Source organism: Carassius carassius, chromosome 41 (assembly GCF_963082965.1).
Source record: "Carassius carassius chromosome 41, fCarCar2.1, whole genome shotgun sequence".
Lineage (NCBI taxonomy): Eukaryota > Metazoa > Chordata > Actinopteri > Cypriniformes > Cyprinidae > Carassius > Carassius carassius.
Window position 1 is genome coordinate 24,688,372 of NC_081795.1, and position 27,005 is coordinate 24,715,376.

The following is a 27,005-nucleotide window of genomic DNA, read 5'->3' on the forward strand; positions in this document are numbered from 1 at the left end:
TGTGCCAATGTCATGCTCAGTGTCTCTATCATGGCTGTCAAATCACAGGCTCTTTAACATGAATATCTGCACTTATGCATCAGTAACAAAAGCTCTCACTTCATTTTAATGATAACTGGTATGGATTTTGGGGTACTCTGTGGTTGATTTAAAACAATGAAGTCATGAACAACTTTACAACATGTTATTAGACTATATGAAGAAACAACCCAAGAATAGTTCATTTTTGAACTTGAAGTTTTATGAATGTCCACCTAGAATTTCCTCCAGGTTGATGTCTTTCATCCAGTCATCATTGCCTGAACCTGATTTAAGCAGGGAGTCAATGAAATCAGAGTCAGCATTTATCCCTGGTACCGTGTTATCGTCCTCTGGTAAGAAGTCAAAGGTCAACCGACCTGCCCGGTTGTTCTGATAAGTTGCTGGGCTTTGGCTCAGCTCTCCAAATGTTGTCGGGCAACCTTGCTGTTCTGGGGACGACTGGGTCATGCAAGTCACCCCAGGTAGAGGGGGTATCCTAGGCTGACTGGCTCTAGGAGCAGAGCTTCTGATTGCAGGGTTTATGGATAACAGGTTAGAATGAGGCGCCACCTGGTTAGGTGGGCAAATAGACCTTGGAGGAAAATGAATATCACTTTGGGGCATCACTGTATTGGACAGACTTTTGACATCTAGTCCTGACAGAGCTCCACTCTGTTTTCCGCTGTTTGTCCAGTTTAAAGCAGTGTCCATCTTGCTGGTATTGGTGCTCATGTCACCCAATCTTTGCCTGAGCAGGGAATCCTGACGGATGCTCGTCTTCACATGCTGAGTGCTTGATTGAAAAGTGGCACTCTGGTTGTTTGTCCCATGGAACTGAGGCTTGTTTTGCTGTAGCCCCATTCGGATCAAGCTGCTGGGTTGCTGTCGGAGCTGGTTTGTGGAAGCTTGAGAGCCTGTGGGTCCTGAATTAGGGGCTTGTCCAAGTGGAAACCTTCTCTCTCCTGAGGTAGGCACCATCTTGGAACTTTGTCCATTGGGTAGGTGGCATGACAAGTGTTGGATGCCACTTTGGTCTGACCCATTGCCTGTTGCATATGCATAAAATTATGTGACATAAAATATTGATTTACTTAGCAATGACATATTGCAAATGACTAATATCTGAGTCAAGGTTTGGTGTAGTTGCTTATTCCAAACCTGAGTTAAATTAATCGTACCACATCATCAGTGTGAGTATAATTCATTTACTTAATTAAATGTAGTTCAATCATGACAACTCTTTGAATAGTTTTAGCATGCTAATGGATATGGCAACAGTAATGTATTTGGTTTTAGCAAACTAGATCTCCTATGCATGCTAGGGTTGCTAAGCAAGTATGGAGTTGCTCTAAGAGGTGGAGGGTTTTACAGGAATTCTGATAGCATGCTGCAGGAAGAGCTTATGGTGAACACTAGAACAGCCTATTTTAATGTTGAGCAAGCAATCAAATTGGCTGCAGAATCAGCAAGGGCCAATAAGTATGTGTAGTAAATGATGTGATTGCTAACAGATTACATGTGAAGGTCCTATTAGTCTGCTCTATCTAGAGTTTCATGACTGAACTAGATATTTAATTCCCATATTATTTGACACTGAAAATACAATCCACACCTGAGTATAGGCTTGGCTGTTGAGCACCAACTCCATTGCATGGGTGTTTGTAGTCTGGTGGAGGTCGTGTTAGATGAAGACTGAACTGATCCTGTGTGCTCAGTTGCTCCTAAAACATTTACAGCAAAAGTACATTTAGTAGTTTAAGAATAAAAGTTCCATAGATTACAACTGACCAAATAATCAGTGATCACTAGGGCTGTGCAAATAATCACATTTAATTGTCATGCACATCTCGTCAGTAAAGTCACTTCAGTGATAAGTAGTAAATCTCCATCACCTGCTTTCAGATGGAGTGGCATTTAATACACAGAGCGGTAGATCACTGACAAGCTATGCAATATCATGTTTCTTATCGCAGGCGATTCAATCTGCGATAATGAACACGATTGCTTAATTGTCAGAACAGTACGGCTCTGTGTAGTAAATGCTGCTCCATCTGAAAGCAGGTGATGGAGATTTACTACTATTAACATAACCGGCTTTAATGAGGAGATACACGACAATCGCATTTCATTAATTGCACAGGTCTAGTGGTCAATCAAAGGTAAAAAAAAAAAGGTAAAGGTAAAGATTTATATTTCAAATAAAAGCTGTTCTTTTAAATTTGAAAAATGTATCATGATTTCCACAAAAATATTGAGCAACAAAAACTGTTTTCAACATTGATAATAATAATGACAACCGAAAAATAAATATTACCGTATTTTCCGGACTATAAGTCGCACTTTTTTTCATAGGTTGGCTGGTCCTGCGACTTATAGTCAGGTGCGACTTATTTATCAAAATGAATTTGACATGAACTGAGGGAAATGAACCAAGAGAAAACATTAACGTCTACAGCCACGAGAGGGCGCTCTATGCTGCTCAGTGTTCCTGTAGTCTACACTGAAAACATAGAGCGCCCTCTCGCGGCTATAGACGTAATGTTTTCTCTTGGTTCTTGGTTCTAAATAAATGCGACTTATAGTCCAGTGTGACTTATATATGTTTTTTTTCCTCATCATGACGTATTTTTGGACTGATGCGACTTATACTTAGGTGCGACTTATAGTCCAAAAAATACGGTACTTGATTTCCAAATCAGCAAAATTGAATTATTTCTGCAGGATCATGTAATGGCTTCTCAAAATTTAGCTTTACCATCATAGGAATAATGTATATCAAAATAGAAGACAAACATTTTAACTTGTAATAATATTTCACAATATTCCTGTTTTAAATATAACCTGCAAGTAAAATATGTACATTGTATGGGGGTAGAAGGACTGTGTATGAAATGTGTTAAACACGCCTTGAGGAAAAAAACTATATACCGAGTGTTAACACTTATGCATTGTTGGGGACGTTTTCGTTCACTAGGGGGTAAAGTTGAGTCTTACTTTTTGCCACAACTTTCTCTGTGTTTGAGCAAATGGAATGGTTTTAGGTGACAAATCTTATTTAGACACATATTTTTGAAATTTTTCAAAAACTCAACAGTACACTGCGGGCAAATTCACTACCCTATCGTCATGTCCGTGGATGAAAATATCCAATACATTTAAACTGCTGTATAAATGTATGAGATAAATATTTTTTTTCTATTTTTGTTTTTGCACAAATCTATTAATAAACCTCAGTCCTGATCAAAACTACCAAATGTTTAAAAATAAATAAATAAAGATTTTAACTATTTAATTACCAAGTTAATAAATTATGTCACTGATTTGAAAAAAAAAAACACAAAATGAATTATTTTCAATATAAAAAGTGATTGTGGACAGGATATTTTTTTTACCTTTTATCACAGTCTTGGGCATGTCAAAGATTAGTAACACCATTGGCTTTGATGCATTGTTAGTTTTTGTGCAGCATTAGATTTTAATTTTTTCTCCCTCATTTGTTGTTTGTGGCTGTTTTTGCCCCATTGACTTCCATTATAATGAATTTTTTTGATTGCAAAGTCATGACACCATATAATCATACATTCTGGATTGTTGGTGGTTTTCCCTGTTGGGAAGAGGTAAAATTTGTAATTTTTATGGTTGATCACTAGGTGGGACCATTAACCCTTTAGATAGGCCTGTGCAAAAAAAAACTTCGTTTCTGGCTTGTATATGGAGTTATATGGAGTATAACAGCAAATTATAGTGTGTGTGAGATTCTTGATTGTTGGTGGTTTTCCCTCTTGGGAAGAGGTACAATTTGTTATTTTTTACAGTTGATCACTAGGTGGGACCATTTACCCTTTAGATTGGCTTGTAACAAAAAAAAGCTTAGTTTTTGAATTGTATATTGTTACAGCTGCTGGTGTGTTAATGAAGGTGCATGAGTAAGAAGATATATAAAAGGGTTCTTTCAATGATCGAGGGTGAATAAGGGCACATCCAACATAACAATACAATACGATATGATAATCACGGACAAGGAGGAACTAAACAGACAGGGTATTTAAGTACAAGGGAAGTAATCAGGGGAATGGAGAAAGGTGGGGAATAATCAAATCAACCAAACAGGAGATAGAACATGATGAAATAAGGAAACTCAAAAGGAACAGAAAGTCCATGCACGTAACAGTTCGCCCCCTCCCGGGAACAGTGGGCCCTCGCACCGAAAGAGACCATCAAGCGGAGGGAGGGTGGGGGCTCAGGAGGAGAGCGTGGGGTAGGCAAGGGGCAGGCAAAGAGGGAGCAAGGAGCTTGGAACCCGTGTGGGGTGGAAGGAGGGAGGACCCAGGGAGGAGCCCGGAGCAGGAAGAGCCAGATGGTGCGCCAGAGACCAGCCAGGATGACTATCCACGGTGGAGCCGACAGCGAGAGGAGCCATGGTGGAGGAGGAGCCGACAATGCCAGGGGGCCGACTGACGGAGACGTGCCGGCGGGTGAGGAGCCCAAGACGGAGCAGACCAGCCGCAGAGCCAGGGTGACACAGAGGGTCCGGAGGTCTAAGGTAGCGCTGGAGGCACCGGTGACCGAGGCGGAGGCATAGGCGGGGCTCCGGAAGCCCACTGCGGAGTCAGAGCAACTGAGGATAGAGGTGGAGCCAGAGGGAAGGAGGACCCTGACAGAGCCGGAGGGATGGGTTGATGAGGCGCAGCCATAGGAGTGGAGTCCCAAGGCGGCGGATGGTTGACGACTGACCAAGGTGGGGCCGGAGGTACAAGGGAGCCATGTGGAGCTGGTGGGATGACAGGAGCAGGGTGCAAAGGCGGAGCCACTGGGTCAAAGGACCGAGGTGGAGTCCAGGGCTCGGAGGCTGGAGGCGGAGACAGGGAATCCACACACCAAGGCGGAGCTGTATGGAATTATATTTGTTTCAATAATAATGAACGAATCTTTATAAAATTTAACCTAACTTTTTCAGAAACTATCAAAAATATGCCATTACAAAAGAAGAAAATCACAATGAAAATGAAAAAAAATTTACTCAGTCGCACAAATTCAACAGGCTCTTCAAATATGCTTCATTCTTTGTTAATGTTTTTCAAAGATTTGTTTTTGCTAATCGTGGATTCTTAATTCATTGCCACAGATTTCGCTTACGTTTCGCAGTTTTTCATTTGGTGTTTTGACACAAACCTTTTGTGGGGGCGGGCTTTACAGTGATCTACTATGAGTGGATAGTGAGCTTTTGATGGGAAGGTACTCTCTGACAGGGAAGTGCAGACGAGACGCCACCCAGTGGCGTGCATATTTGAAAGCTCTCGCGGTAGTGATGTGTCGTTCATGAACGAATCGTTCTTTTTAAACAAATCTTTTAGGTGAACGAATCGTTCTCATTCACGCAATCCACTGACTCATATTTCTCGTTCACTGAAGTTCCTCCCTCCACAGCAGCGCGGCGCTATAAGCAGCGCATGCGCAGCTCAGTGAACCAGGTATCTGTGAACTGTTTTCATATTTAGCATACAGAACTCCACGTTTAATCCCCGATTTATGAATGTGAATAAATAATATACAAACCAATCTGTCTGAACAAACAATTGAAATGCTAATTAGGCAAGAAAACCTCGTGCTTTGTTCATCTGAACAACTTAATTAGACTTTATGTATTGAATGCGATTATGCACACATTTTAATAAAGCCAGATCAGTTTTTGTAACAAGATAATACGTTCGTTGACTTAAGACATAACACATAATAAACTCTTTTTTGCCACCTGCTGGCATATTTTGTGTAATACGAAGAAATGATCACTGAACGAATCAGTGAACGATTCTGAACGAATCATTTTGGTGAACAAACTGAAAATGAACGAATCACTTGAAAGACTTATAATTTCCACCACTATCTCGGGGTGATTAAATCTGGTCTCTACCGCAAAAAAAATTTTTTCACAGGCAAAGTGAAAGACATTTATTTTAAGCTCATACACAGGTTCTACCCTGTAAAAGAAGTTTATACAAAGATTTAAATCTGACATTGATCTTACATGCTCTTTTTGTTCGAGTTGTGAAGAAACTGTACACTTATTTTGGTCATGTCACTACACTTAGAAACTTTGTGATGATATAGGTGTTTGTCAAGTGTAAGATTTTGCCAGGCTTCTCAGTACATATGAAAAACATTATATTTGGGTATTATGACTCTGACCCCACAAACGAAAATAACAGTTTTGTTATTAATCAAACAATTTTCCTAAACAAATTTCACATTCACAAATGCAAATTATCCAACTGTAAACCTGTCTTCTCTGTTTTCCTAAAAGAAATGGAAAACTATTTGAATGTAATTTCAGTATCTACTCATAAGAAAGCTATAAGTACTGTTAGATTTGCTCTGCCTTTGATCTCCTTGTGTAATTTTGTTTAGATTTTGGCCCTCTTTTCTTTAAAAAAAATAAATAAATAACAAAATAATAGAAAGTTCTATTTTATTCTTTTTTTGTGTGTGTGGTTGATATTATGTGATGTATGTTTATGTTTTTGTTCTCTGCATTAATAAAAAAATAAAAAAAGCTCTCGCGTTGATTTGTATGCAATGCGTCGTGCCTTGTATTACTAAATATGTAAATAATATTTGACCTTCGATCGTCTCAGTCTGTAAAGCTTGTGTTACTGAAGTAACATCGATACAAGTTTTTCATGTAACAATGTGCTACAGTTTGTTGCGGGTTATTATTGTCATTCAGTAACACAAGCTTACTTCAAGCTGCCTTGAAGGACAAGACCTCATCTTTACAGACTGAGACGATTAAAGGTCAAATATTATTTACATATTTAGTAATACAAATCAGCGTGAGTGCTTTCCAATATGGGGGCCACTGAGTGGCGTCTATAATTCCCGGTCAGAGAGCACCTGTCCATCAAAAGCTCACTATCCAATCAGAGTACATCACCGTTAACCCCGCCCCCACGAGAGGTTTGTGTCAAAACACCAAATGAAAAACTGGGAAATGTAAGCGAAATCTGTGGCAATGAATTCAGAATCCACGATTAGCATAAATGAATCTTTGAAAAACATTAACAAAGAATGAAGCATATTTGAAGAGCCTGTTAAATTTGTAATGGCATATTTTTGATAGTTTCTGAAAAGTTACGTTCAGTTTTATAAAGTTTCGTTCATTATTATTGAACCAAATGTAATTCCATAGAGCTGGAGACTGGAAGTCCCGTAGGGAACCATCGCGCCCAAATGGCGTTGACTGAGGGTGAGCTGCGGGACTGACTGGCACCAGTGGAGATGAGGTCGAGGAACTGGCTGGTCTAGGAGGAGATGAGAGAGGGAGGCCGGGAGGAAACATAGGAGAATCGAGGCTGGACAGCACCAGCGGAGAAACAGGGGATTCAGGGCTGGGTGGAACCAGTTGAGAAACAGGAGATTCAGGGCTGGACGTAACCAGCGGAGAAACAGGAAATTCAAGACTGGACTGAACCAGCTGAAATGGAGCAGAGGAACTGACTGGTCTAGGAGGAGGTGGGAGTGGGAGGCTGGGAGGGAATACAGGAGGATCAGGGCTGGACGGAACCAGCGGAGACCAGGGATGCACCGAAATGAAAATTCTTGGCCGAAACCGAAAACCGAAAAAGAGAAAACCAAGGCCGAAAACTGAAACCGAAACACCGAAAGAAATTATGCCAATTAATAGTACCATTGCATTTATTGCTATGACGGTGTACTAACTTTACTAAAATTAAGACATTGCAATTGCATAAATTAATATTAAAGTTTCAAATATAATTACAATTACATAAATTATTTAAAAAAAAACATAAAAATACATAATTACAAATTATGCAAATATGTATTAAGCACATTGCAACAATGCACAGTATTAAAATAAAATTCAAACTAAAAATGTATCCCACTCATGTGTATATTAAATAATAATGTACAGGCCTACTGGCCTGCAGAAAGGTTTTAAAATTAACTGTTCTCTCATAAAAACAAAGTGCATTTAGGTGAAGTGCATTTGAAATTTTTCTCTGTAGGACTAGAAAGTGCATTACTTCTCCAGTAGGCAAGACTGTTATCACTTCTGGGGATGGGGACTTCAGACACATAACCATCTAGCTGTTGAGCAGTTGATCTTGTCATCTGCCTGACATTTGAGAAATATTTGAGAGAGTGTATTTAAATAGGGCCAGGGCATAAATAAACATTTTTATCATATTAAAGCAGAAATCTAGCAGAAAATCTAGCAGAAAAATGGCTACAATCTGATATTATGTATGTATGTGTGTGTGTTTGTGTGTGTGTGTATATATATATATATATATATATATAATGTCACATATATAGTAGCCTAAGAACAAAATAGCCAACGTATTATTATTATTTGAGGCACTTTCTTGTAGAATTCCACTGAACACATCAGACAACGAGGGTGCATGCCCCTCATCTGGTGCAGAGACGGGTCTTTTTTTTTGCGCTCTGATCTCAGTCTCCTGCGCTTGGCGCTTGTCCGTCTCCACGCGGGTTCTCCGCATCCAGCGCGGCCTGGATCATTTCTCGTGTGCGCTGCCTTATTTCCGCATCCAAGTAATGGTCTTTATAACGCGGATCAAGCACATTCGCGATGAAGTGCAGAGGATCCGAAAAGATCTCAGTGAGAAGTGTCCTACTTTTCTTTGTTTTCACTTTGTTAGGAGATGCTTTAGTGCTGCGAATAAAGGAATAAGAAGAGAGAGAATGTTCTCACTGGTGTGAAGTGAATGTCGTGGGGAGCTCGTGGTCTGCGCTATGCAGGTGCACGTGCAGGTCGCGGTTTCTGTTTGCGTCATCTTCACAACATTTCGGCCGTGTTGTTTCGGTGATAAAAGTCTATCGGCCGAAAACCGAAAATGAAATTTTCGCCGAAAATTTTCGGTGGCCGAATATTCGGTGCATCCCTAGCGGAGACACAGGATATTTAGGGCTGGTCGGAACCAGCAGAGAAACAGGAAATTCAGGGCTGGGCGAAACCAGTGGAGAAACAGGAAATTCAGGGCTGGGCGAAACCAGCGGAGAAACAGGAGATTCAGGGCTGGGCGGAACCAGCGGAGAAACAGGAGATTCAGGGCTGGGCGGAACCAGCGGAGACACAGGGGATTCAGGATACCTCCATAAACCAGTCTTTAAGGTCCATTAATTCCTCCATATAATTCACAGAACAGGTGCAGCTCACCCTCAGTCGCAGGAGTGTGGGCAGGGCTTTCTCCATGCCCTCGATCTCCACCAGTAATCCCACGACACACAGTCTTGCCGGCTCACACACCTGGTCAGTTGCACGCTCGAGTCCTTGTTCCCAGACAATGATAGGCTGGGGCTCTGCGGGTAAGGTGGGCACTGGCTTTATCTTCGTGCACCCACTCCACGAAAGCGGCAAAATCCTCTCTGGGACCGTTTGCTGGCTGGCGTGCCTTACACCGCTCGCTCAGGCCGGTGTAATAAAAGTTACAGAGCGAACGGTTGGGGAAGTGGGTAAGGCATGCCAGATCGAGAAAGTCCCTAGTGTGGTCTTCCAGTGAACGGTCCAGTTGCTCCAGGCACAGGAGATGGACTGCTGGTAAGGCCATTCCAGGAGAGGGGAAAAACAATACAGAAAAGAAAGAAAAACGCCACTAAATACACTTTTAGGACCGTGATTCTGTTACAGATGCTGGTGTGTTAATGAAGGTATGACGAGTGGGACGGGGCCGAGAGACGTGGGAACAGAAGCGAGGCCGGTGGAGTGATTGAGAAATGAGCGACACCTGCTCGACCCACCGGTCTCGAGTCCCACGGAGGAGATGGAGGGATATAAAACTGGAGCGACGACAGTGACGGATGAGAGAGGACCAGGCCTGGGCTTTAGTTGTGTTTGGTTTTTATTTGTGCACGTCAGTCATCCGTGAGGGGCTGTTTTATGTTTATTTTGTAATTAGTTATTATTTTGATTGTCCGCCGGTTCCCGCCTCCTTCTTCCCGAGATTATGAAGATTTCATTTGTTACAGAAGGCGATGAGGAAGAAGATATATAAAGGGTTATTTTAATGATCGCGGGAGAATAAGGGCACATCCAACATAATACAATATAATACGATAATTACGGACAAGGATAAAACATTATATTGTGTGTGTGTGTGTGTGTGTGTGTGAGAGAGAGAGAGAGAGAGAGAGAGAGAGAGAGAGTGTGAGAGAGACCTTTGCACACTTTGCACACCTTGATGTATCTGAAAAAAATCTGAATAAGCACCTTAGCTCTCAGAACTACATGGAGTAAACAATAAAAAAGAAGTGTGTTTATACACACGCTGCCTTTTGATTGTGAAAAGTACAGACCAAAGAAAATCAAGTGGATTTAAACACTTGCATGCCATCCTGCTGGTCATTTGATGGTGAGAAGAGCAGCAAGCAACATGAGAAAGGGCTTCTGTAAACGTCTGACAGAAATAAAGTCAGTCTGGTTATTAATAAGTGGAGCTGGTGATGCTGTTTGTGGGGTTGTTTAATCAGATCTTGAGAGATTTCATGTATTTTATTTCAGTTGATTTCATCTAAGGCTGTGTCTGAAGTAGTTCTTGTGTTTATCTTTTTTTCAGTGATTCTGTTTGTTAACAGCAGTTGTTCATCACTAATTCACAATCAGCACTTAGTTAATCACTTAATTACTTAATTGCAAAGTTTTAAAATTTACATGGTTTAAATCAAGGCAATCGGTTTACTCAAACGGTTTGAGTTAAGTTACTTGTTGGGTTTTACAGTGCAATTTCTTTTGTCTGTTTTCTTAATTGCAGAATATTTATCATGTGCATCCAGTCCTTCATGCTGTCTTTGCTGTAAACTGGTTAAAAGGCCAGAAGTGAGAGACTTATTTACCCTCATTTGATAAAACTGTTTTGAAAAAAAATATTTTACATTTAGAAATTTCTAGAATCTTTGTTTCGGGTTTTTTATTAGTGTAAAAACTTTTCCAAATTACTTTTCCAAAATAAAAAAGTAACTAAGTGAAATTTTCACTTATTTTTCACAAGATCTTGAATAGTTCCTGTAGCTCAGTGGTAGAACATTGCATTAGCAAGTGCAAGTTTGGGGGGTTCGATTCCACGGGAACACATGATAGGTGAAAATTGTTAGCCTGAATGCACTGTAAGACACTTTGGATAAAAGTGTCTGCTAAATGCATTAATTTAATATTATTTAATTAAAATTTACTCAATAAAATGTACTTATTCGTTTTTTTTTTTTTACTTAACTTAGTTAAGTAGATTTACTTAATTTCCAAATGTGTTAAATTTACTTGAAAAATGCTTGTGCAAAAACTTGCCAAATAAAAATTAAGTAAATTTACTTATTGTTTTTTTCAGTGTATTTTACCTAATAAATAATAGTTTAGCTGCAAATACGCAACATCACGAATATGGAAACATTTGGATGTGTCCGGAATGAGAGAGGTAAACCCAACAGGTAAGCTAAGTGGATATACTGTATATCAACTTATTTTATTTACTTATTTATTTCGTGTTTATCCCATTTTTTTCATTGCATATGAAAATTTAAGAATTAAAAAATCCTCCTACCCCCTAAAAATTCTCTTCACATTCACTTGTGCGCTTTTGCGCAATACCTTCCTCTCGCATTGCTCAATTGTGGACGACGTAAAAGTGTTTGATATAAAGGTTGCTGTTCCATTTTATACATTAATTTGTTAATTTAAAAAAAATCTAATTATTCTGTTAGTTTCATGGTAACATGCAATCAAGGTCTTCTGTTATATAGGCTATATTTAATATTCACTGTGGCATTTTCACCCGTTTAAACTTAAAATTCCACGATATTTTAAATTCAGTTTAATAGTATTAATAATTCTGATTTAAACTAGTATAAAAACGCATTAAATTGCTTAAATTATTTCTATAAGTTAAAGTAGCCAACCTTAAAAATGTGCTGTCATGACTTTTTCATCGTATTTTTTACAGTCTGATAACAAGCTGTATTTGTTTTCCTCTTTTTATTATTATTTTTGTTTTAGTTTATTGAAAATAAATTGGCTAAAATAGAAGCAGACACGTTTAAATTAAAACAACCACAAAAACATGACTAGTCTTGAGGGAAATGTAGGTTTTATTATTTTTATAAATCGCAGATCTCACAGACGAACGTCTTAATATGATCGCACATTAGAAATGTTTGGTGAGATAAAATGTGCACGATAACATTAAGCAAATCTCTTCGCCATCGTCACTCTTTATTATTAAGCAGGAGTTTACGTACAGTTAATGCGTGTGCGTGTGCCGCGCTCATTGTGGTGTGTGTTTGTGTGACTGACAGACAGCCTCCGCGGCGCGCATGAGAGTTCTCGCAGATCTCACAGACAAACGTCTTAATATAATCGCACATTAGATATGTTTGGTGAGATAAGATGTGCACGATAACATTATTAAGCAAAAATCCATAGTACATTTTTTTTTTCCTTGTTCCAGTACCGAAAGCAGAACCGATAGCGTCAGATCTTACTGATACGGCCTTTCATAATTTAGCCCCCGGGGCCAGTTTAAAACCGGGTTTCGGTACACATCCCTACTTATATCTGACTTATATTTTTTCCTCTCACAAACTCTGATTTATTTTTTAGCGTGTTAAAATAAATAAATAAATAAAACATGCAGCAAACAGAGAATAGGTGATGAATCCATTAAAATGCAACTATAGACGACTTATATATTTTTTCCTCTGACAAACTTAATTTATTTTTAGTGTGTTTAAAAAATAAAAAAAATAAAGAAGACATGCAGCAAATGAAAATGGCGATTAATCCGTTAACATTTTATATTTCAGAGCAGAGCCTGGGCCTAATATAGGCTATCCAGGTTTTTTTTTTTTCCCATTGCATCTGAAAATTACTTGATCAGCCTCCCGCGATGCTCAGCTGTGGACAATTTAAAAATGTTTGATATAATGGATGCTGGCCCATTTTATACAGGAATTGTTCATTTAAAAAAATTGAATAATATTGTTAGTTCTAATTATATTATTAACACAAGTTCATTTAGACTATTTAACATGCCCTGTGGCATTTTATCCTTTTTTACTTATAAACTCCTTGAGAATTTAAAGTTAGTTTAATAGTATTTAAATTCAAGTTTAAAAATAGGTTTTAACTGCTTTATTGGCTTCCAATAGCTGCTCGCATAAAATTCAAGGCATTGATTTTTGCCTACAAAACTACCACTGGCTCTGCACCCATTTACCTAAATTTGTTACTTCAGATTTATGTGCCCTCTAGAAGCTTGCGTTCTGCAAGTGAACGTCGCTTGATTGTGCCATCCCAAAGAAGCACAAAGTCACTTTTACGGACTTTTAAGTTAAATGTTCCCTTCTGGTGGAATGAACTCCCCAACTCAATCTGAGCAGCTGAGTCCTTAGCCATCTTCAAAAATCGGCTTAAAACACATCTCTTCCATCTTTATTTGACCCTCTAACTTTAACACTCACTATTCTAATTCTATTCTTAAAAAAATCTAACTACCTTTCTAATCTTTTTATATTCTATTTTCTTTTCATTCATTATGCAATTGTATATGTATGTGTGTGTGTATGTGCAAAGACCTCTAACTAGCTTGCTCTATTCTTTTTTATTTTTATTTTTTATTCTATCTGTTTTCTTTTTATTTATTATATTATTTAAAATCCCATGCTACGTGTATTGTGTTAACCTAACTGAGACTTGTTATAGCACTTATATATCATTGCTCTTTTTGTTGTTTTTGATTGCTTCCACTGTCTTCATCTGTAAGTCGCTTTGGATAAAAGCGTCTGCTAAATGAATGAATAAATGTAATGTAAACTGCTAAATACCAACAACCATACTGCATGTGAATAAATAAAATGCAAACTTTTCATAACATTTCATTATTCATAAAATGCATAACGTTTCTGGTGTTTGGATTTGTACTTCAATATAATGAGCTCTACACTCAAAAAAATGGATTTGTGGCACTGTTCGATTTACACAGATATGTTTTGTTAAAACTACACAAATATATTTAGTTTTTCGCCAAAACACAATTGCATTGTGCTTAATCAACTTAAACTGTTTCATTTTCAATTTTACTTAATTATCAATCGTTAAACAAACGTAAAGGGTTTAATTCCGTCATTCAAAAAAAAACGGAAGTGACGATTTCCAACGCATTTGATGACCGTGCAGAGGAGAGCAGCTCTTAAGAACACATTTGATTACAGCGATGTGCATGTTTGCACGAACTCTGAGGTTCTCCAAGCACTCCAGTAAAGAAAAGTCCAGTCACGTTTATTTATATAACAGTCCTTTATGCAACAGATAGCTTTTCAATATTAAACATGAAAATACAGAGTCAGTGTCGCTAGAATTATAATTTGATTTCCTGTTATAAAACAGCTCTCCAGTGTGGAGCTAGCTAATGATAAAATCATTTTATAATTGGGGGAAATATTTCATTAAAGTTTTAGTTCTGCGCTAGATCAACCGAAACTGTTTTGATTATTATATCCCAATAAGGTATTTTAAGAGAGATTGTATTTATTAATAAAATGTTTATCCAAAAATGAAATGTCCTATCACGTACCTTTACTTTTATTATACATATGGCTTACAATAAGAGATGTTAAGAGGCAGAATGATTTGTCATTCAGCTACTTTCTCATATAACTAATCAAATGGCAAATATGAGTTTCTCCCTTATCTCCTTTTGTGTACCAAATATATTTAATTGTATAAATTAATTGTGTACTTGTAATACATAATGACTTTCAAAAGCGGAGGTAATTCCCTTTATTTGTTAGAATATGAATATTATTTAACTAATTGCAAAAGCTAAATAATCAATAAATGTCTAAACATGAAATTTCGACCGAGTTTGGAGACCCCTGGCTCAGCACAGTGAAAGTATTTGAAGCTTTGTTTATGAACATGGCGGTGTGGTCATACAATGACTTTAAACCGGACACTACTCTGAGCTGTTCACATTGTACAAATGCTCCAGATATGTAATCAGGTTCACCCTTTTGGAATGGTAAACATGACACTATTCATCACTCACACAAATAAATCACTTAATATTTTGATAATTGAATTGGTTTTTGCTGTTAAACTTTTTTTTTTGTAACACATTGCACTTCATGTGTTTACAGATTTGTGCAGAATTTGAGACATACAGAATTACCATAGGCCCATTAGAATCAACAATCTTTGCCAAACTGGATCCGCACTACAGAACTTATGAAGATGCTTGCATACTGAAGAAGAGTGCTTGGACAAATACTGAAACCCTCTTGGTGCCCACTACGCAGGTAAGAACAACTGCACTCAACACAACCTTGTATTAAAACATTATTCTCTCACTGGCCACTGGAAATTGACAAAAAAGACAGATATAATAAGATTAGGTTTATTAATACAATAAATACAAAATATGTGGTATTACTTTAAACTGACAGATTATGAATGCATTTGCCTGCCAAAAACCATTCATTTTGATGTAAGGCAGGGGTGTCCAGATCTGCTCTAGGAAAGCCAGTGTTCTGTGGAGTTTAGCTCTAACTCACCTGCCTGGAACTTCTAGTAATACTTTTTTGTTTTAAAATTCCCAAGAACCTTAATTAGGTGGTTCAGGTGTGTTTAAATGGCTAGATCACCCAAAAATAAACATGTCATTAATTTCTCACCCTCATGTCGTTTCAATCCCCTAAGACCATCATTCATCTTCAGAGCACAAATTATGATATTTTTTAGGGATGCCCCGATCGTGATTTTTCATGGCCGATATCGATTTTTTTATAAGCAAACTGGCCGATTCCGATACCGATTTCCGATTTTTTTTTATCTTTAAGCAACAAACAAGAAAGAAGGAAAGTATGCATAAACAAGATGTTTATTTGGTATTTAATTGGCCAAAACTGTATTTTGGGTATTGAAAACAATAACTGTAACCATCTGAAATTAACGGCAGTAACTGCACAGTTAGTAGCTTACATTCAATACAAACATAGATGGTACAGACATCAGCATTTAGCTTTTGTTTTTGAATTGGGTTGAAACTACATAGAACTGGTCTTAAATGAAAAATTAATTGTAACCATTGGAAATTAAAGGCAACAACTGCATAGTTCTACAGTCCAATATTGAGGAAAAGCTTAATAAAGCCCCTTTCACACTGCGATTCCAGCAATTACAGATCCCGCAACGACACGTGACATCAGGGCAGGCGCTAAAAGAGTCGCACGATAACGTGCGTCATCAATTTGACACGGCATTAGATCTGGCTTTTGTTCACACAGAGCTCGTCCCGGGATTGAACCCGGCAATGTTACTAGGTGCCCGACCCGGGTTCAATGCCGGAATCAATCCCGGGACGTGTTTGCTTTCACACAGAAGGCGACCCGGCAATGTTCCGGCAATTTGCCGAGTCCGACGTCCAGTGTGAAAGGGACTTAAGAGGTTTCTTAATCAGGATTTAGTATTTGTTTTAGTTTTAAAATTTGGTTTAAAAAAATAAGTCTTGAAACTAAATAAAAGTGAAACCAGTGAAACTAAATAAAAGTATGCTATATAAATACATTTTAAAATCAAATAATTTTGGTGAGAATAAAACAAAGATGCAAAGTGTTTCATTCATCCAATTAAAGAAAATTTGGGTAATGATTTACATCTATATTTTTTTACTTGATCCAATGAAAAATAAATAACTATTGTCTCAAGTAAAAAAATAGATGTGAATCATTACCCTATTTTTATTTTAATTGGATGAATGAAACACTTTTTTTCAGTGTGCTACAGCAGGTGATTTTTATATCAAATGAAGTCGATGTAATTTTAAGGTGAAATAAAAAATAATCATCCTAATGCAGAACTGACGTTTACTTCTGGCTTTTCAAATGTGTTTGCAAGTCATACTTTACACAAAAAAAAAGTATTTTAGTTTTGTCGCAGTTTAGTCTGTTTAGTTTCTCATCCAACACGCGAGAACTTGATCTGAACATCCCTTCACTGTTGCTTGTGCAGGGACAGTATGCTCAGGCAGCTTCAGTGAGTGCAGGAAAGGGGCTCTTATTTTGTTCTTTTGCGCTTCCTGTTATCTGTGCCTCAGACATGTAGCTCTGCACTTCCAGTGCTGAACGGCTGCCCTTGTACTGTGCACAGATTTCGAAATATTTTCCACACAAATTACATGATAGCGAATGATTACAATGTAGTCTGAGCACGCGGGCGCACTTCCGGAAAAATCGGCCGAAAAAAAAGGCCAAAGACCGGCCGATTACCTATCGCATATTTTAAGCAAAAACCGTCTGGTTCCTATTTATGGCCGGTCAACCGGTGCATCCCTAATATTTTTATGAAAATGCGAGCGATTTCTGAACCTCCATAAAGGCTGCAATGCAACTGAAATGTCATAGTAAGGACATCAGTAAAACAATTCATGTGACATCAATGCTTCAACCACACTTTTACAAAGCTACAAGAATACGTTTTTGTGCGAAGAAAACAAAAATAGCGACTTTATTCAACAATTCTTCTCCAAATCACATATGCCACCATTATGGAGAGTAACAAGAGGCATGAACCTTTGTTTTCCTCTACATGTAATTAAGGCTCAGTGCATGCGTGTTCTAGGTCAGCAGCACCATGCGCATTAATTATTTACGTGCTGTTGATAATGGTGGAAGATGCGATTTGGAGAAGAATTGTTGAATAAAGTCGCTGTTTTGGTTTTGTTTGCACAAAAAACTATTCTTGAAGTATCCAAATGAAGACCCTAGCAGTATGGAGTATATGGTGAGTTTTTTTTTTTCAAGGTTAATAAATGATTTGTTAAAGTTAATACCCAAGTTAATTTGATAAGTTAATTTGAATTCCCCATCCTTTTAAATACTTCTAGGATACAGACGTTGCCAGCAATCAGGAGGTGATCCAGAAGACTCGTGGGAATCTATTTGAAGCTGCAGTCATTGAAGACAGTCCAGCAGAAGTTGGTTTTAAAGGATAAAGTTCTTCAGGACCTAGCAGTTTACAGTCTGCAAAACCATGTTGCTGGGACTGATATATGGACTGAACTTGAGCAACCCTCCTGAACTCAGGTACACATTTGTAATACTGAAGAAGTCATTTCTGGAGCCTGTTCCTGTTTCTGGAAAAAGGTTTGATTGGTTACCCATGAATGCCAATTAGAAAATGAGTAGTTTGATATTTCTGCTATTTTGTGTAATTTTTTTGTAATTTTGTAATGTGGTTTCAACTGTATTTAACTGTGTGTAATTAATTATTGCTTGTTTAACAAATACACTTTGATAATTTGTGACATCTTGTCTTTTGACTCATTACAAGACAAATCACACAAAAAATGCTTTGTTGAAGTGAGTAACTTTAAATAGAAAATATTTAGTTAAAGTAACTAGAACTAATTGTGTGGAACCACTGTCCATAATTGAAATGAGTAATTTGAAACAAACCTCCTTATGTTGATAGAGTGAAACAAATTTGGCTAGATTGTAATAAACCAAAACATGTTCAGTTAACTTAACCAGTTTAAGTTAAAGCAAAGTGAATAAATTGATTTGGTTGGACATTACTATTTCACATAGATTCTACCTCATTCAGTTGTGTTGTGACAACACAAGGAGTTTGCATAGATTCAAAAAATTCCATTAATTTTATCAAAACACAATTTGGTTGTGTGGAACCACTGTCCATAATTGAATTAAGTAAGTTTAAAGAGTCATTTTTCTGAGTGTAAGTTTAATAGCCCTAGACTGGTTCTCTCTCTCTCTCTCTCTCTATTTAACAGCATTACCTCAATGAAATACGTCTTCCTTGAGGTAGAATGAATGTTTTCCTGCTTGCTAAATGTTGGTCTCATGATCAATAAGTTGTATTCGCCTCAATCTGATTCAGTAAAGTCAAACCGCAGACAGTGAAGCTGCATCACTGAGCGCGAGTCCCGCACGCTGTGAGGCGGGAACAGAGGATTCCGCTTGGTCTTAAAGCCTTCCGCAAACATCCACGATCACAAATAAAAATGATTTTCGTAAAATAATGATTAATTATTAATTGATGATTTGTTATTATCATTATGGTCTTGTGAATATATAGATAAAAAGCTAAATGTTTTCATTTCATTTTCATTTCGTTTCATTCTTGGTTAAAAAAAATCTTCAGGTTCCATATGCAGAGCGAAATGGGAACGGTCCAGCATTTAGCAATAATTGTAATTAACTCTGTTTTTTTCTTGATTTTTTCAAACTACTAACACTTTACAATTTTGAATTATGCCTTACGTGTGTCCAAAAATTTAGTATTTTCTGTTTCAGCTGTTTGATCGCGCTGGTGTCTCGTGCACATATTCACTGGAAACAGCAGTCGTTCACCAGACATTCAGCGTTAGCAGTGATCCACTTACTCCACATATTGTTAATTATGATTTTTTTCCATCGATACTGAAACACGCGTGTACAACAAAGCCTATTTTACCTCACGAATAATACTTAAGCTTCAAATGGGCAACATCACGAATATGGAAACGGATTTCTCCCGAGTGAGAGAATGAGAAAGCCCAACCTTACCTTATGCTTAGCTTTAAATTATTATTATTTTTTTTTGTTTATAGCTAAGCGTATATTATTATATACTGCAATTATGTTTATCCATTAGAATTCTATATTTTTAATTCTTGTTTTGTTCTGATATATTTGTTAAATTTAAAGGATTTGTTGTAAAGTGAAGGGAATTAAATATATCCTGTTTGTACATGATAACATTATTAGGCCAGCTGTTATTATTTCTAAATGTAATAAAATGCAATTTATACATGAATTATATAATATCAACAAAAAAAAAACATGCAGCAAACGAAAATAAGTGATTAATAGGCTACATTAAAATTAAACCTATACACGATTAATTTTTTTTTTTCTCTCACAAACATCATTTATTTTTTAGCGTGTTTAAAAATAAATAAAAAAAGAAAAGATGCAGCAAATGAAAAAAGGCGATTAATCCGTTAAAATGTGTTACTCTGGGTTAACAGTAATTATAAGTATTATATACTTCAGAGCAGAGCCTGCATGGGCCTAATCTAGGATATTTTTTTGTTTTGTTTTTTTCCATTGCATCTGAAAATGACTTCACATTCACTTCACGCGCTCAGGCAAAGATCCGCCTCTCGCGTTGCTCATCTGTGGACGTTTTAAAAATGCTTGATATAAAGGTTGCTGTCCCATTTTATACAGGAGTTTTTCATGTAAAAAAATCGAATTATATTATTAACACAAGTTAATTTAGGTTATTTAACATGCACTGTGACATTTTACCATTTTTAATTTATAAACTCCTTGATATTTTAAAGTTAGTTTAATAGTATTTAAATTCAAGTTTAAAAATAGGTTTTAACTGCTAAATACCAACAACTATACTGCATGTGAAAAAATAAAATGCATACTTTTTAAAACATTTCATTATTCATAAAATGCATAACATTTCTGGTGTTTGGATTTGTAGTTCAATATAATGAGCTCCAAGTTTAAGAATAGCCCTAGACTGGTTCTCTCTCTCTCTCTCTCTCTTTAACAGCATTAGCTCAATAAAATACGTCTTCCTTCAGGTAGAATGAATGTTTTCCTGCTTGCTAAATGTTGGTCTCATGATCAATAAGTTGTATTCGCCTCAATCTGATTCAGTAAAGTCAAACCGCAGACAGTGAAGCTGCATCACTGAGCGCGAGTCCCGCGCGCTGTGAGGCGGGAACAGAGGATTCCGCTTGGTCTTAAAGCCTTCTGCAAACATCCACGATCACAAATAACAATTAATTATTAATTGATGATTTGTTATTATCATTATGGTCTTGTGAAAATAATAATATGGGCTGCGAGAATATAATGAATACAAAGAGTAGTGCTGCTCAGTGCAGGCATGTTTCAGCCCAGTAACACACCGTTCCTCAGAGCCAAAACACAGACCGAATTCTGTTCAGCTGGAGGGGGTTGGGTTTTTGGGGTTAGTTATGTATGGCTTTTGGGGGTCGAGATAAAGGTGTGAATTGCTCTTTCATATGGACAGTGTCTTATGAGGCTTTCAAAGTTGCTGAACCGGTTTATAAAGGACTGTTGTTTTGGTTATAGACAAAAAAATGGTCTGTCCCCAAGTAAGATTTTTCTAGTTCTAGTCGTTCATTTGTTATATTCAACTAATCAGAGGTTTATATTAAATTTACATAATCAAATTCTTAATATATTCCGCGCTCAAGCACATGCATTAAGTTTGCCACAAAGTACATGCAGCAGTAGCCTAATAATTGTGAAAAATGAGACATTTTAATTATTTAATAATAAACAAATGTTTTCTAGTCTGCTGCAAGATGAAATTCACAGTGCTGGCTCTCTCCGACAGAGAAATGCAACACTCAGAGATTGTTGAATGTTGAATATTAATGCGCCCTGTCATTAATGCGAATTAATAATTTTTGCACAAATACTTGCATATGAATATTAATTCACATATTGCTTTACAACGAAAATAATTTTTTACATGCAATTATCCAAAATGAAACCAAACAAGATTTTTAATGAAGATAAAATAAATAAGAATAAAAGCTGCACATCTACCATCACACGTGCAGTGCAAATCTTGCACATACTTTACACATCTGCATTTAAATGCAGCTGCATTTTTTTTTCATTAAATAATATGAAAGCAAGTAAGGCTGGGTGATAAATCGATTTTATCAATTAACTCGAATTTGTAATTTACATCGGGTTGTTTGAATGAAAATCGGTTTTCTTTTTAACAACCACCGACGCACCACTCAGTCTCCCGTAGTTCAGAGTGGCTCAACCATCCCCCGCGACTCTGACAGAGACACGCCGTCGAGCAAAGGATGAGCTGAGCGGTGTGATTCTGACTGGAGCCCGTAATATAACTGCATATTCAGCAAGAATTCATGTTAAACATATTTAGCTATGGCTTGATCAGGTTATAATGACTGCAATAGTCGAGCGGGATGTTAAAGGCTATATGAGTTTGTCTGTTTCTTTTACTGATTATTTTCGGGTTAAAGCATGATTTAAACAGATAAAGCACATTCACACGCAATAGCTTTAGCAATAATGCATTCAAACAAATGTAATCTTACAGTGCTACTACATTATCAGTAGGCTATTTGATTTTGAAATCTTGAAGAAATTAATCGATCTGTTTAGATAAAATAACTGACAAAAATGTACTGTTATTTTCCTCACAAACACAATTTGCACAGCTGATGGGCTAGTATTAACAAAAAATAAATAATAATAAAAAATAATATATAATAAAAAATAATAATAAAATAAAATAAAGGTCTTACCAGCATTAAGGTAATAACATCACAGTTTTTTATCATCTTTTCTCAGTTATAAGTTTAGAACTATATTAAAACTTGTTTTGAAAAATGTCTTTGTCATTTGAATATTGATTTTAAAATCGATTTAAATCATAAATCGGATTTTTTTTTTTTTTAGGCCACATGCTATCGCCCAGCACTAAAAGCAAGTAAAGAAGGCTCCCTTTAAAATCACTTATGTTGTCAGTTAATGAAGCTCTTTTTTACATCGTGTGTATTTATTGATTATAATGACATAATGAGTTTAATCGTGAGGACGTTTTATTAATCCGTCTTTAGAGTTTCAAAGATTTAATCGTGCAGGTTTAATTTTATTCGTTTCTTGTTTTAGGCTAATTAGGCATAATTAATGTGAACGAAATTACAGTGCTTCATGTTTAAACATGCAACAATTTCTTAATCAGTTTACAGACAAATGTTTTTTCCCCAATAATTTAAAGGACAGTTAACGAATAACAAAAATGCATGTTGTTTTATTAAAGGAAAAAATATATTTATATTGAAAATATAAATTAAAATATAGGCATAATATATGAAAATATTGACATTTTGCATATTAATCCATGAAGCCAACCCCCCTAAAATAGGCTACCACTTTTAATTTACCACAATTTCTTTTGAATAATATAACGCATAATTAATATATTATAAATAATACTGCACACCTTTTAAATGTGTCAAATCTAAAATATGGTTTAATACCATGTAGATTAGAGAAAATATAATCACAGGTTCAGGCACAGGCTTGACATTTATCCTGCTTGAATTCGTTCTAAGAAATGCACATAACTTCATAAGTACCAAACTTTCGTCTGTGGATATTAAATATTTTAATTACAGTGTTTTTCTTTCATTTTCCGTGACTGAAGCAGTCAAATGTAACACATCAGTGAGGCAAAACTGACGTCTATTAGCGAAAATGTGCTTTGATGCGCTTGTTTGATAACTTGTGGTTAAAGCGCCACTCAGCGGTCAAAGGCTGCAAATGCACTTTATACCGCCGCCGCGGTATGTGCAGCGGGAAAAAGGGCCTTTTGAATGTCTACTTAGTGTAGATGGACTGGGAAGTAACGGAGCAAATGTAAAGGTGGGTCCAAAGGTCAGAGTTGTACAGGATCTTTGTCAGAATGACTGTCCCTACATTAAATAATTAAATTCACTGTGGTGCACACAGAACAGTAATGCTGTGTTTCTCTGTTATTTGAGTTGGAGGAGAAGGAAAACTCGAGAAACTGCCAGATAGCTAAGGGTATTAGAAAGCGCATACACACATTCCCTGCCCTATCTTACTTGTTGTCTGATGTCTTGGCCTATGTGAACCGCATGAATCTCACATTCCAAAACCTGTTGTGAACATGACCCTTGCTAGCCTTGAGGACTTGATGAATGGGCCATGTAAGGCAGAGACAGAATTTAACAAGGCTTTATAAGATGGTAAGTTTTGTGGCATTACACTGACGTGGACAGATGTGCAGAACTTTTTGGTTTTGCATGCAGAGCTCACCAAATCTTTCAGAAAAAGAATCCCTTTGGAGCATGTGAATCTCATCGCTGACCTTGACACCGTCAATGCATCCTGCTATCCGGACAAAAACAGCACACTGAAGAGCTATGGGCTGGATGCTTTAGAGTGCATTTGTGACCACTATGAAAGACAGAGGGTTTCGAAAGAAGCGTGTGCTGCAGGATTTTCTCCCGGTGAAATGAATGCTTTCAGGACAATTTTTTTTTTTTACTGGAAGGACCGTTTCATTTTATAGGTATTATTCTCAGATCAGTTATTTCAATAGTAACCTGCTCTGTACAATGTGACATACATATGAGGCATGTTGTCACACAATGCTAAATGAACTTGGGTGATAACAAGTGTAACAGGATCAGTAATTTTTTTTTTTTGCAGCCATGACATGTATGCCTATACAGAAATTGACTTTGTTGAAAAATAAAATTACCCTAAGTAAAAAAGTGTGACACTTAAAAATTAAAAAAATTTAGTGCACTTTCTGTGAGCTGCAAAATGAAGAACATTTCCAAATGGCAGCACTCACTGGATCAGAAACGTTGAGCTGCGGTTGACCCAGTGGTCTTTGAAGGTTCTGGTCCTGGACTGGGTTCTTCTGCGGAGAACTGAGAACCGGAGGCCTCTGCTGTTGAGCTGGGCCTGTTATATCTACAGAACGCCCATTCACTGGTAAACGAGGCCCTTGTGAAATTCCCTGCAAATGGAAAGCATGTTATTATTATAACTCACATTTAAATGGCACATCAAAAAATGGCACATTAGCCACTGCATTACACCCTGCTGTGATTGAACAGTTAGTCCACTAGGGGGCAAGCTTTGTTTACAGTCAATCTGATGGTACACCGTCCCTGTTCACATGTGACTTCCTGTGCGTGGTAATAGGGATTTTCCATAGCCTTTCCCACACTGTTCTATCACTTAGAGAAAACACATCTATGGCTATATCCATAATGGGGACGTAATGGTACCTGAGGGAGAAGAAATTTGTCTAAAATTCGCAAAACATCCTTTCATTTTAATATGCCTACAGTCACACATGCACTGTAAACACTGTAAATAAATGCTGGTTCTAATATTATTTACAAAACACTGTCTCTACAGACTGTTATTTAAACACAGTAGCACGGGTTTACTGAAAGACTGATAGTCGCACTCAAGCCCTGCTTTACTCTTGAGACTGATCCTATGGGGCGCAACCCAATTGCTGCCAGCAAATAACAGATTTATTCAGCCATAGGGCAAAGGCATGCAATAACAGATCATCTCATAAGCCTATTTACCCAGTTTTTTTTGCACTTTCCTGAAATGCACTCTTATACAGGCTGTCATGTTTCATGTTAGTTGCTCTTTTAAAGCACTGATTACGTGGTTGTATGCTGCTATTTTTGCCATAAAGAACTTAAATTGAATGACAGCTGAGCACATTTATCATCATTTATAAAAAGAGACACAGTTATCCTTGTCAAGGTAGTCACGTACTAACATTTCATGTTAAATCAAAGTAATACTGTTTGCATGTGGTTTATAACAGGGCCTGAACAGAGTAAGAGAATGTTCGGCAGACAATTTAAAACATTTGTGAAAGTTCCACCAACATAACGCAGTAATTCCCACACACATGCATTTTAACTATATCACCTGGATGGCCAAACAGTATATGAGCACATGAGGCCGCAGGCCGATTGCCGTAGGTAATCACAGCATGCTGATACACAGCCATATCTCACTTCTACAAGTGTGATATTGCATTTATACAACAGTTTAACGGCACGAGTGCATACATTAATTAGAAACAGCAATGGAGTGTATTTAAAAGCCCTATTTTAAAATACACTAATATTTATTACATATTCTCATATTTATTTTGTTTAATTTTTATAATTTTTACGAAGTCATAATTTTGTTATTATACTGGTTTGCTTTTTGCAGTTACTATTTACTACTTTTCATAGTGTGATTTTTGTTAAATTAAAACAGAACAGTTTTTATTTTATTTTATTTTTACATACAAGATATATTACTACTATTTTAAAATCCATAGATAATAACTGAAATTTTAATTATATTTTGACTCAACTAGGAAATGTGACAAGTTTACATTTCAGAAATCTGGTCACCTTCAAAAGTGCAAAGTTAAGCACTTTTTAAAATATTTTTTTCCTCCTTTGTAATAAGCTTTGGAAACATAAGAGGTAAGCATTTCTCTTTGATATAATAATTAGTCTATTTTAGTTTATTAAGGATCAAATTGCCCATGTTTGCCTGAGCGGTTTATTTGGAACAGTTGAGTGTCCTCTAAGCTTTCTTTGATTTGTGAGAAAGTGTTATCCAGAGCTCATTCAAATTTATTGTAACCTTTAAGCAATCGTTCACCCCAAAATTATGATTCTGTCATGTTTACTCACCATCACGACATTCTGCAATTGCGTTCATGTAGCTCACACATTACACATTTACCAGTCATGCCAAGGTCATGATTTGGATTCCCAGGGAATACATGAACATATGAAATGTATGCCTTAAATGCAAAGTAAATTGCTTTGGATTAGATTTAAAGAATGTAAGTGTAAAATCCAAACCTGTACGACTTTCTTTTATTCCATGAAAACAAAACATGTTTAGTTCAAATGCAAATAGGACAAGTAGCACCACAAAAACATCACAGCAGTTCAAAATAATTGTGCTCTATATTTTTATGCAAGCCATACGGTGTGAAGCACAGACTAAAAAAATTTAAGTAATTTTTATCTTAAAATCCACCATACCCTTCAAATCTCATTTATGCCAATTTATAATCAAATGGAATATGGAATGGAATATAGAGCATGGTCAGTATGGACTACTTTTATGGTTCTTTTTTGCTGACCATCAAATGCAATCACAGTCTATTCTCAAGTTATGTAAAAGAGCAGCTTGGACGTTATTTTAAATATCTCCTTTCATGTTTCATGGGATAAAGTCATAAGGATTGAAATGAAACAGAGTAATAAATTATGATGAACATCTAAGAAAAAGAGCTTTGCACTACACCAAAAGTAATAATTCTATGTCAAATAGCTTCA

At 36.8% G+C, this 27,005-nt stretch overlaps 1 protein-coding gene across 1 annotated transcript in view; it reads right to left on the minus strand.

Moving 5' to 3' along the window:
- Nucleotides 1-220: 220 nt before the first annotated feature.
- LOC132123065 (mastermind-like protein 2) overlaps nucleotides 221-27,005 on the minus strand; it is a 106,884-nt gene continuing 80,099 nt past the window's right edge. Inside the window, exons 4-6 of the mRNA XM_059533589.1 lie at nucleotides 24,470-24,637; nucleotides 1,634-1,742; nucleotides 221-1,067 (exon numbers count right to left, since the gene is read on the minus strand). Coding sequence (XP_059389572.1) covers nucleotides 241-1,067; nucleotides 1,634-1,742; nucleotides 24,470-24,637 — 1,104 coding nt within the window. The 3' untranslated portion in view covers nucleotides 221-240. The remainder of the gene's footprint in view (nucleotides 1,068-1,633; nucleotides 1,743-24,469; nucleotides 24,638-27,005) is intronic.